The sequence below is a fragment of the Atta cephalotes genome, assembly GCF_000143395.1.
Source record: "Atta cephalotes unplaced genomic scaffold scaffold00002, whole genome shotgun sequence".
Lineage (NCBI taxonomy): Eukaryota > Metazoa > Arthropoda > Insecta > Hymenoptera > Formicidae > Atta > Atta cephalotes.
The window spans coordinates 9,738,278-9,751,382 of NW_012130066.1; the positions used below are offsets into that span (position 1 = coordinate 9,738,278).

General features: G+C 33.4%; 2 protein-coding genes across 2 annotated transcripts in view; both read left to right on the top strand.

The window, feature by feature from the left end:
* The first annotated feature begins 3,859 nt into the window (after positions 1-3,859).
* On the top strand, positions 3,860-8,441 carry LOC105621937 (pre-mRNA-processing factor 6). The gene is made up of 9 exons (XM_012203376.1): positions 3,860-3,954; positions 4,057-4,116; positions 5,052-5,178; positions 5,252-5,802; positions 5,917-6,697; positions 6,796-7,011; positions 7,110-7,451; positions 7,535-7,878; positions 8,073-8,441. Exons 1-9 carry the CDS (start codon positions 3,860-3,862, stop codon positions 8,350-8,352), a joined length of 2,796 nt encoding a protein of 931 aa, XP_012058766.1. The 3' UTR covers positions 8,353-8,441.
* A 2,490-nt stretch (positions 8,442-10,931) lies between these two features.
* Positions 10,932-13,105, top strand: part of LOC105621948 (outer dense fiber protein 3-B-like) — a 9,609-nt gene continuing 7,435 nt past the window's right edge. The window contains exons 1-2 of the mRNA XM_012203386.1: positions 10,932-10,980; positions 11,444-11,656. Coding sequence (XP_012058776.1) covers positions 10,932-10,980; positions 11,444-11,656 — 262 coding nt within the window. The remainder of the gene's footprint in view (positions 10,981-11,443; positions 11,657-13,105) is intronic.

Genomic DNA, 13,105 nt, shown 5'->3' on the forward strand with positions numbered 1-13,105 from the left:
TTTTTTATTACCAAATATTACAATTACTGGAAGTAGTTCTATGTTACATATGTCGTCATATACTACTACAGTAATAACATTACTGGCTTAGCATTAACACTATTGCGTATCAGTAGTAATACTATTGCAGTAGCAGTGACACTAGTAATATTTTTATACTTCCAAATAATATTGGAAACTTGTATGATAGATCAACATTTAAATTTCATTATCACATCACATTAATTTAAAAATCAAGATTTCGATATCGATTCAAGCTAAAATTAGTCTAGCTAGACTTTGATAAAGTCGATGATATTTTTTCTTGATTTTGTGGTCAATTTTATTTATAGTAAGAGACAGCTAATAAGTTGTCAGCAGTTTATGGTAAGAGACATTATTCCCTGAAATTCCTCAATACAAAAATAACGTAAGATTATATTAAATAAACTACAAAGTAATGTTAATAAATAAAAGTAATGTTATTCAGCAGGAGTAGAACAATAAGATACAAAGAACTACTAGAAGAAAAGATATAGACTTTATCGACAATTGTAAAAAATTCCGATTTGTATAAAAAAATTTTACAATTTTCTAAAAAAGTTATAAAATTATCTATAAATTCTAAAAAATTTTGAGAAAACTTTTTTAGAGCGATATTGTAATTGTCGAAATGAAATCGAAAAAAATGTCGATTCGTCCTATGTAAATAAATATTCAAAATATAAGATTACGTATTTTTGGTATAAATTTATACCAAAAATGTTAAAAATGTATCAATTCTCTATATATGTAATTTTTTATCACTCGAAAATGTTGAAATTTCAATGCAAGTTTCGAATCGACAACTTTTCCATCGTAACAATGTCGTCGAAACGTCTTTTCGAGGAACTATTTCTGAATTTACATGTTACTAATTGCGACGGTTATAAATGAGGTTGTTGAGTAGCCAACATTTATTTTTTTTTGTTTAATATACACAGAAAAAGCACTGTATTACTACATTCAATTTAATTCTATCTCATCCGTGCACAATATACAATTCTGTTCCAATTGAATCGTAGACAATGTAAAAGGGAAAGCACACTCTTGCATAAGAGTATATCCACACAAACTAGCCGCATAAATGTATGCATAAAGAAAATAATCCAATCGCATTTCTCTTATAAAGATGCATGTAAAATATTATTAGATAATTTCTTTATGCCTATGTTTCTCTCTAATTGAAATATGACCAATAAGAGTTAAAATTCCTTTGTCCTCAGAATGCGGTCCCATGGTACGGAATTAGCGCAATGCGGAATTGGCGGAACGCTCGTGATTAATCATGGCTTCATTCCGTCAATTCCGCTATTTCTGTTACGCAAATTTATTTCTTTTGCAGATTTCACCAATGCCTGTATGTATACGTGTATATATGTATACTTATAACTTCATTAAGCTGGTTTAAATGGAGAAAACTGTCTCCTGCAAGCGCATAGTTAATCAACATGTTGAGGCGTATTCAGATTCCTACCTGGGTGTTATGTCATTCTTGTTTGACATTTGGTAATAACAAGAATAGAGGATAACGGAATTTTAACATAACACTAAAGATAATTAATTAATAACGTTTTCTCTTGGGATACACTGAGTGTAACCTCGGTGCTGCACTACAAAAAAGTGTACACACACAAGTGGTGTATACTATTTCATGCTATCGTATTTAATGTTTTATAGCCACAATAGAAAGAATAAGGAATAACGATACCAACTCATTAGAAATCGTGTATTACGATGTATCGTGTATTCCGATGTATCGTGTATTCCGATTTAATTCTGCTGCCGGTTAACTTTCATTTTCAAATTTTTAATGTCACACTGATTCTACACCATCTCTTTGAGATCGTGTAGTAAAATCCCACTTCGTGCATAAAATTTGTACTACACTATAGCCACGGAAAGTTAAACACAATAGGCACAGACAACAGGGAATAACAAGTCATTCAATCAGAATTCTATATGTCAGTTCGATATTATATCCCAGAGCTCTGATTGGATTGGACAGCTCGTTCCCTGTTCCTTGTGTCTATTGTGTTTAAAGCTTTACACTGAATAAATTCGCCTACCATTCAAGGAAACACACTACACTGTCTGAATGTTGCACTGGTAGGCTAGTGCAACAGAAAACGCTATAAGTTTCTAGATAAATACGGAGGTCAATATGGTCAGAACATGAATGTCATATATATAATGTATAGAAAGGCGAAAATATAAATCAAAATCAAAGTGGGTACACAAAATAAAGTCAGGACAATGTCCCTATATATATATGTGTGATATTTCTGATCCACAAAAATTTAGTTTCCTATATCCCATGGAGCGAGACTTGTAGATGCGCAATCAATGCAAGCCAATGACAAACACTATTTCGGTGGATCTAATGAAACTGATCTATGGGAAGACTCTTGGTCAACGCTAATTGCGCATTCCGGAAATTCCGTTCCATGGGACATAAGAAAACACATTTTAACGGAATAGAATCGACGAAATAAAGCCACGACCAATCACAAGCGTTCCGCATTACGCCAATTCCTCATTGATCAAATTTCAATCCTTAATCTCAATTTTCAATGCTTAGTCTAGGGGTTTGTGTAGGGGGATTGTGTATCTTGAAATGAGGTGAAAAAATTACAAATTCACTAGAATATTGATAATTTAATTGGTCAATACCTAGTAATTATTGCTCACTTTTGTAATTTTCACCTCCTTTCAAAATACACATTCGAATCCCTGATTCTGGCATCGTCCACAATACACGAGGAAGAAGTAAGAATAAGAAATTGATCACATTCAATTATTCTTCTCACATTCGACTGTGATTGGCCAATTTTTTACTCTTACGCATTATGTCCGTTCTACAATAGAGTCGCAAGTCATAAGAAATTGTCCATTCACAGTTAAGTGTGAAAAATATAATTGACTATGATTAGTTAATTTCTTACGGACGGCTTACCACTTACGTCTCTATTAGAACAGACCTTAAGCCCATTCTACAATGTGCAGTAGCAATAGTGAATTAAAGAGGGTAGGCATAAAAATCGACTAATTGTAGTTAATTATCCTTCTTACATTCAACTATGATTGGTTGATTACTACTGCTCATTGTAAAATGGTCTTTATATTTGGTCTACAATAGACAGTAGTAATAGTGGATTAAGTAGTAAACGTAGTAATTGACCAATCATAGTTGAATATGAGAAAAATAATCAACTATGATTAGTTAATTTTTACGTCTCCTTAATCAACTAATATTAGGGGCTCCGCACAATGAAAGGAACAGGGAATAGAGAATAGAGAATAAAAACTTATTAGAAACTGCGTATTCCACAATATATGATTTTTGGTAGATTGAAATTTTCAGGTAGGTTCTTATTTTCTGTTCTCTGTTCCCTGTATGTTCCTTTTATTGTGTGGAATCCCTTACATTATAGACCATGCATTAGATCCGGAATCAGGATGCATTGAAGATTAAAAATTGAAATTTCACCAATGAGGACAAAGAAATTTTGGCTCCTTTTGTTCTGATGTTGGTCAAACATCAATCTTTCAATCTTGAATCTCATTCTTCAATGCGTAGTCTAGTTCCGGCCTTATATTTTGTATTCCTGTGTTGGTAAAGCCTTGTGTCCATGATGCTAGAAATCGATCCAAAACCTCAGATGAAGAAAGAATTTATCAATCGCAATAGTCATGTGATCAAATTATTCAAATGTGATTTGTTAATTTTTTCTCTGTCTGAGATCTCGGACCGATTTCTAGCAACGTGACATCGGACTTTAAGATGTGTTAAGCAATTGGAAATCACCCAGTTCTTAGACACAGTTTAAGAATCATCAAGATGGCAGCTTCTTCAGTTTCATTAAATACGCGGAATAAAAAGCATTTTTTGGGTGTGCCGGCACCTTTGGGATATGTTGCTGGTGTTGGTAGAGGGTAAGTTTTAACCCAGTATATAGTATTTGTATGTATTTATCTCCATGTATCGATATACTATAATTAAATAACAAACTTATGTAATTTCTTTTTGCTATTCAGAGCAACGGGATTTACAACACGGTCTGATATTGGTCCCGCTCGAGATGCCAATGACGTTTCGTAAGTAAAAAATTACATTATACAATTGCAAAAAGATAAGTATTTGGAATAGCTACCTCATTTTCGATTTTAATGAAATTAGGCTCATTCGACGCATTTTTTGCATGAAACGAAAGAATCTGGTAGAAAAAAAAGTGTCACTCTGTTCCGCGAAGCAAGATATTAATCTAATCTGTTCACTACTGTTGAGGTTATGAAATTTGTCATGTTGACATAATGTAAGAAACAACTATGCATATGCTGGTATCACGTATGCATGCTTTGATCACATGTGCATGCACTTTGTATATTAAATCTTTGTCGTATTAAGATCGTGTTCGTATATTACTACCAGTTGTTAGTACAGTATAATATACATAATGGAAACTACCTACAGATTTTTAGTACTGATACAATCGATTAACAATGATATATGAACATAACCCAAATGAGAGTGAAACTAAAATATATTAAAAATAATAGTTCTATAAAAACCCCTATGCAAGGTAAAGTGTATATTGAATATATTTATTTAATTTTTGCCTCATTAAAATAATATTTTAATGGGATTCTAAAAGGATTAGACAGATCCCTAAGCAATGTAAAATGTATATTAAAAATATCTATTGGTCTTATTAAATAAATGAGTCTATAATGTACTAAACAATAGATATTAAGAAGATTAGGCAGATCCATAAGTAAAATAGGATGTATCACAAATAAAGTTATAGTGTACATTGTTGCTGCTTCTGGGAGGACTTTGTCCTCTTCTTACAGCCTCCTTTCCCACCTGTGTGTACTATTTACAGAGATATATTCCAAAACTAGATTTCGTTAACTCCAGTATCACTTTTATCCCTGTTCACCAAATGTTGGACAAGAATAAAAGATACTTGTACTTGACAGAGTCAAATTTTAGAATGCTTCTAATTTTAAATTTATTGTGAACATAATAGAGATGACAGACATGCTCCACCCACGAAACGTACAAAAAAGAAAGAAGAAGAAGAGGAAGACGAAGAAGACTTGAACGATTCAAATTATGATGAATTTTCAGGATATGGAGGCTCTCTTTTTAGTAAAGTAAATAGAATAGATCTGTTAAATAATAATGTTCTAAGTAATATGAGATATTAATATTCTCATATTGTGCCAGGATCCTTATGATAAAGATGATGAAGAAGCAGACGCTATTTATGAGGCTATTGACAAACGAATGGACGAAAAACGTAAAGAATATAGGGAAAAGCGTCTCAGAGAAGAATTGGAACGCTATCGCCAAGAACGTCCCAAGATTCAACAGCAATTTTCAGACTTAAAAAGAGAATTGGTTAATGTAACTGAAGATGAATGGAAAAATGTTCCTGAGGTAGGAGATGCTAGAAATCGAAAGCAGCGTAATCCAAGAGCAGAAAAATTCACTCCATTGCCAGATTCTGTACTAGCGAGAAATTTAGGAGGAGAGACATCTACCAGCATTGATCCATCTAGCGGTCTCGCTTCCATGATGCCAGGTGTGGCGACACCTGGTATGTTAACTCCTACAGGGGATCTTGATCTCAGAAAGATTGGACAGGCCAGAAACACATTAATGAATGTCAAGCTGAATCAGGTTTCTGATTCTGTAGAAGGCCAAACTGTAGTTGATCCAAAAGGATATCTTACGGATTTGCAGAGTATGATACCTACTTATGGTGGAGACATAAAGTAAATAATTATTGGTTTATATAAACATTTGATTTTAAAATAATATTTAATCATTTCAAAATTTTATAACTGGATAAGATTTTAATCTTTAATACAATTTTTTATTTTTTATAGCGACATAAAGAAAGCCAGATTATTGTTAAAATCCGTCAGAGAAACTAATCCTAATCATCCTCCTGCATGGATTGCATCTGCGCGTCTAGAAGAGGTGACTGGAAAGGTTCAAGCAGCAAGAAACTTAATAATGAAAGGATGCGAAGTTAATCCTACTTCTGAAGATCTGTGGTTAGAAGCTGCAAGACTGCAGCCACCAGACACAGCAAAAGCAGTAATAGCACAATCGGTGCGTCATATTCCGACATCCGTGAGAATTTGGATAAAGGCCGCGGATTTAGAAACGGAAGTAAAAGCTAAGCGAAGAGTATATCGAAAGGCACTAGAACATATCCCGAATTCGGTCCGACTGTGGAAAGCGGCTGTTGAGTTAGAAGAGCCCGAAGATGCACGAATCTTGCTCAGTCGTGCGGTCGAATGTTGTCCGACTAGTGTAGATTTGTGGCTTGCTCTTGCTAGATTGGAAACTTACGATAATGCAAGAAAAGTCTTAAACAAAGCTAGAGAGAATATCCCAACCGATAGACAAATTTGGACTACTGCTGCAAAATTGGAAGAAGCAAATGGCAATAAACATATGGTGGAGAAGATTATCGAACGCGCTATATCCTCGTTAAGTGCGAATGGAGTAGAGATCAATAGAGAACATTGGTTTAAAGAAGGTATGGAAGCTGAAAAAGCAGGGGCAGTGCACTGTTGTCAAGTTATTGTTAAAGCTATTATTGGTTTTGGAGTAGAAGAAGAGGACAGAAAACATACTTGGATGGAAGATGCTGAAGCTGTGAGACTAATAATTTTCTATATAATTTTGTAATTTCCTATATAAACAAATGATATATATGAAATGAATATATATATATTTAAAAATATTGCTTACAGTGCGCTCAACAAGGAGCATTGGAATGTGCCAGAGCTGTCTATGCTTATGCATTAACAACATTTCCTAGTAAGAAATCAATTTGGCTACGTGCAGCTTACTTTGAAAAGACATATGGCACACGGGAATCTTTGGAAACTTTATTACAAAGAGCAGTCGCTCATTGTCCCAAGAGCGAAGTGCTTTGGTTGATGGGTGCAAAATCAAAATGGCTAGCTGTAAGTAGATTCACTATAATTTATAATATTTATAACGTTTATAACATTTATTTCTCTTATTTATCATATCTTTTTATCTGCAATTCTATTGCTTTCAGGGCGATGTACCAGCAGCTAGAGGTATTTTATCTCTCGCGTTTCAAGCTAATCCAAATTCCGAAGAAATTTGGTTGGCAGCTGTGAAGCTCGAATCTGAAAACTCAGAATATGAGAGAGCGCGACGTTTATTGGCAAAAGCCAGAGCATCCGCTCCAACGCCTAGAGTGATGATGAAAAGCGCCAAGTTGGAATGGGCTCTTAATAATCTTGACGCAGCATTACATCTATTAAAGGAAGCTCTCGAAGCCTTTGACGACTTCCCCAAACTGTGGCTAATGAAAGGTCAAATTGAAGAACAACAAGGATATTTAGACAAAGCAATAGATACATATAATCTAGCGGTAAAAATGCTTTTTTCTAACGATTTTTTTCTAATATAATGCGAATGCAAATAAAATTATGTATCTTTTTTTATACATTGTAGATCAAGAAATGTCCAAATTCGATACCTTTGTGGTGTCTGCTGGCACGATTGGAGCACAGGAAAAATCAAGTGACTAAAGCGCGTTCAGTTTTAGAAAAAGCAAGACTTAAGAATCCTAAAAATGCGGAGTTATGGCTGGAAGCTATACGGAATGAATTAAAAAAAGGTGGTGCGCGCGATATGGCAAATACATTAATGGCTAAGGCATTACAAGAATGTTCCACATCTGGATTGCTCTGGGCAGAAGCAATTTTTATGGAACCTCGACCTCAACGGAAAACGAAAAGTATCGATGCCACTAAAAAATGCGAACATGATCCTTACGTTCTTTTGGCAGTATCAAAGTAAGTGTTCTTTTAAATTTTAGAATATTAAAATATCAAGTCATTATGTAGAATACAAAGTTAAGTATTTTTTATTCAAAATAATTGAGTTTCCCCTTCCTTTCCTCTTTTGTCTCTTCTACTCTTTCCTTTTTTCCTTTCTTTTTTTTTCTTTTTAAAATAATGCAAACATTGTATGGATATTTCCATTACAGATTATTTTGGTGCGAGCACAAGATTTCGAAGTGTAGAGATTGGTTTAATAGGACGGTGAAAATAGATTCAGATTTAGGCGATGCATGGGCGTATTTTTACAAATTTGAATTACTGAATGGTACAGAAGAACAGCAAGAAGATGTAAAAAAGAGATGTATAGCCGCAGAACCTCATCATGGCGAAAATTGGTGCAAAATTTCCAAAAATATAACAAATTGGTGTCTGAGTACAGACCAAATCTTAGTACTAGTTGCAAAAGAATTACCCATTCCTATATAAAACATACAAAAATTATCGTGGCATCAGAACGCAGATATTATAAACTTAACTAATATGTAAGTGTATAAATAAATCTGAAAAAACTCTGATTTCATATTCTCGTTTTTTTTAATAGATAAGATATTTATGTATATAATATTACAACCATTGGGCAAATTAGATATTTCGGGAAAAAAATTACATGATTATTATTAGTTTACAAAATTCAATATAATATATAATATCACAATTTCTTAATCATAATTTTCTTAATTTTGATTCTAAAATTGTTTTACTGATTGTTTTTCAAATAAATATTTTTTTATCTGCTTTTACAAATTTAAAAATCCTTCCCCTCTTCCTCATAATTGAAGTATAAGCGATAATGTATTCCAAACTGGTTATATTAAAAATGAAAAAAGTTGGAAAAACAGTTTTATTATCGACTTCTGATAGCAACTTGCAATAATATATGCTTTATATACAAATTTTGTACTTTTTATATATATATATAAAATAATGATGGATTAGAGATTATATGAACAAACATATTTGTCGCATTCAACAACTCAATTGTTGCAGAGTAGATTCGTGAATGTTCGCTACTACTGGTGTATTCTTTTAGATTATCCAATAGCAATGAGCGCTCATGGATCCACTTCACAACAGTTGAGTGCTGAATGCGATCATTGTATTCTTAGGATTAGCTTAGACACCTAATATAAAAAATTAATTACTTATAAAATGTATACATATATGCGTGCGATATTGATATAGTAGTGTGCATTGATATATTACTGACATAAATTGTATGTTTGCAAGTCCTATCGAATTGGTAAGTCCGTATCTACAATAAATATTTTAAGCCTTAAGAAATTGATAATCGAATGAAGAGAATAATTCAAGATTCATCCATATTTTATGGCTTAAGACTTAAAAGAGTTACAGATGGATTCAGTTCCTAGAGCATTATAGTTAACAAATATATAAAGATGCGTTTCGCGAGTTTTTTCCATGTTCAGATCCATTCTTGGAATGTTAACGTTTCGTGAATCTTGCAGTCCACTTCATTAGGACGAGGAACAGCCTGATAGTATCGAAATGTTGATGTTCCAAGAATGAACACGAAAAAAACCCGCGAAACGCATCTTTATATAGAAAACATCCGTAAAAGCCTCAAAAAAGTTAACAAATATATTTCCTGGAAATTTGTTAACTATAAACAGATAACTATAAACAGATAGATCTCCAGGAAATATATTTGTTAACTCTAAGAACGTCTATTATTTTTGCTTTCAATTGCCTGTCAATTTATATTTATGAAATATGTTTGCTATCTCGAGAGTTTGCTGTCTCAATTTAATTTATCTTATTTATATATTTTGGATTTAGAATTCAAGCTTAAAGCTTGAAGCCTTAAAACTCCTGAGTAATCGCTGCGGCCATAGTGAAGAATGTTAGAAGGAATAGAAATGCCATGTTAATTTTTATTATAAATTTAATTTGTGACTGATTATTAGAGAGACAAAGATAGTCTCATTTTTACAAGTATTTTAAAGCGATTTCAATTTGTTTTATCCAAATTATCTTTATTTATAAGTAGCAACAAAAATTGTGTCATTTCTCGTTTCTGACGCACGATTCAGTTCAATCGCGGCGACTATTCAGGAGCCTTAATAATTTAACAATTACTTCTAAATATTTATATAATTTTTTTTTATTAAAAGACTATTAAAACGACTTTTATTAAAAAATATTTCTTTATTTAATATTTTATTCACTCTTTAATTTAATAAAAATTTTGATGACATGAAATGTCATAAAATTTGTTATATAAAAAAAAATTTGTCTCTTATAATTTGTAAATTTCCATGAAATATAAAGAAATTGTATTTTTTTTCTATTGTAAAATATAATGTATCATCTATGATTTAAATACGATCTAAAACTTGTGTTTTCATGGAATAAGTGTTTAGATACTTTTGAAATTCTTTATTAAGATAATTTTTTATAAAAACTTACAACTCTGATGATGTTGTCAAAGTCTTTCTCAAAGTTCTTTTCCCATTATTATGTACATTAATTAGTATAAATATATGTTTTCATATAATAAGAAGCCTTTATTCTATTTTATTTTTAATAGAAAATAAGAAAAATAATAATAAACCTAATATTCTGATTTGAATACTGATATAGGTAAAATTAATAGTAAAGACAGAAATAAAGATAAAAAATCTGAAAAGAAGAGAAGATGTATTATTAATGAGAGTAAGATCGTTAGTTATTATACAAGATGATAATATTTATAATAACAGCGATATTGATGAAGAAAATGATAATTTTGGCGGTGATATTTATAACTTATGTAATAGTTTTTTCTAAATAAAAAGCTGTCAATTATAAAATATTTGAAAATATCATTTATTTCATAATAACAGACTTTATTTTTATAATAACAGACTTTAATTGATGCGAACATATCAACTTGAAATTCAGACCTTCAAATTTTATCCATGTTTGCTGTCTATCATGAGAAAAATTTTATACATTAAACTTTTTATAGATTTTATTATGTCTGTCACATACATTAAACAATAAAAATGGAGGGCAAAGAAAATAAACCAGGAATTTTAAGTTGTCTTATAAAGGGTAAATTTGATAATATTATCCGACAGATTTTATACCATGAACAGAACAAAGTGAATCTTATACAGATTTTTTGTCACTGGAAATGAATTCATAAATGAATTGTTCTGTTGAAATGAATTGTTGAATTATTATATAACATTTTTAAGATACTTTCAAAGTATTAAAAAATGCTATTTTTAGCACTTTTAGATTCAATTCTTCAAAAACGTGACATGATAAAACAATTTTATTTACGGATTCATTCTCAGTGACAAAAAGTCTGTAAGTATTTTATCCCGTTCATATCTAGAAAAATTTAAATTTATCGGACAGTATAAGTAGTATAAGAGTATAACTATTTATGTATGTACTCACATAAATAATCTTCTCTCTAATCTTATTATAATTATTTATTTTTAACAATACAAACATCGTATAAACTATTGATCTTACATTATATATTAATATAGATTTGTGACTACAGGTCCTGGTCCAGTTTATAAATTACCAACGTTAGTTGGCTACAATGGTCATGATCCATCTCGATATAGAAATCCAGCATATAGCATACGAGCTCGAACTGATATAAAGACATCTGTAATAGGGCCTGGTCCTCATTACAATATCAGAAATTTAACAAAATCTGGGTCAGATAATCCACCTGCTTACACAATCAGAGGAAGGAAAGTTTGGAGTAGTGAGTATAAAATAGTGCTTTCCTAATTTGAAGCTTAGGAAAATAATATTAATACATAATATGGCGATGAAGGTATGTCGCCAATTGTGGCGGTGTATATTATGGCGATGCATCGTGTATGCAATACGCATCGCATTCGCTTAGCGTGTTCGTGGATTACATACCGCCGGCCATCACCTTCGACCTCACTGTCGCCAGTAGCGCAGTTCGCTCGCAGTAGTCGCAGGTTGGTTCCATGTGAATGTCGAGACGTAGATATGATGCTCTTTACAGACTTATGTACAATGATTGAGGTCTGAAAAGGGCTTGAGATACTTTTACTCGTATTCATAGTCAGGCCTTATATTTAAGGCTTCCTTAAATTTGTCTTTAGATACTCTACGAATTATTTAATTGGCTGCTGAGCATCTAAAGATAAATTTAAGGAAGCCTTAAGTACAAGGTCTGACTATAAATATGGGCATTTGTGTGGTTCTTGAAAGGCTGTTTATAATGCGCTGTCTACCGCAATATGTGATTGGCAGCTGGCAGCGAATCCACTTAGCGAGGTCTAGAGAGCTCGTTGCTGTTACCATTAACCTCTTCTGATTAGCTTAGTAGATGGTAGTCAGAAGGCAACTCTCTTTCGCCAGGTCGGCGAAAGACTCCAGTGGCATATGCAGCGAGAGCTCCACTGGTCTCTGCTTCTGCGACGTCTCCCATTCGTCTTGTTCGATGTCTGCATGCCGAAGCAGCGTCACAGGCAGTGGCGAGAGGATAGCCGGAATGGCGCTGTAATTCGGCGACGTGTATCTCCGGAGCCGGCAATCCCACGTGCTGAGCAGTATCCTCAGCGGCCGCATCATTCGCTGGCGCTGCGATGATACGTCGAGCGGGATGAGTCTCCATCTCGCTAGCAATGAAGTCACTAGCATCTATTGCTTCCGTTGCTGGCCACGCCTGCCGATTGCTGCCACTCCTTTGCGAAGCCATTGCTTCGCTGTTGATTGGCGTCCGCGCTGCTAGTAGGTCGCGGTGTCGCTGCAGCTCTGCTGGTCAGCTGTTACTGCTGCTGCTGAGCAGCATCTTCACTGATCGACTGCTGCTGGGCGGCACCTCTGCTGCTGTCTTCGTGGTTCTGCTGGTCAGCTGCTGCTGATGGGCTATGCCTCCGCTATTGTCTGGCTGCTGCTGAGCAGCACCTCTGCTATTCAGCTGCAGCGATCGCTGCGGCAATCTTGCCGGTAGCACTATATATAGTAGCGCAACTCTTCTGATTTTATGTTGGCCAAAATGGAGTGCGCATGCGTGAAATAAGTAAATTGCCCTATCTTTTTTCCTCCTTTTTTGTTACTCTCTCTCTCTCTCTCTCTCTCTCTCTCTTACTTACTTACTTACTTACTTACTTACGTTACTTACTTACTTACTTACTTACTTACTTACTTACTTACGTTACTTACGTTACGTTAC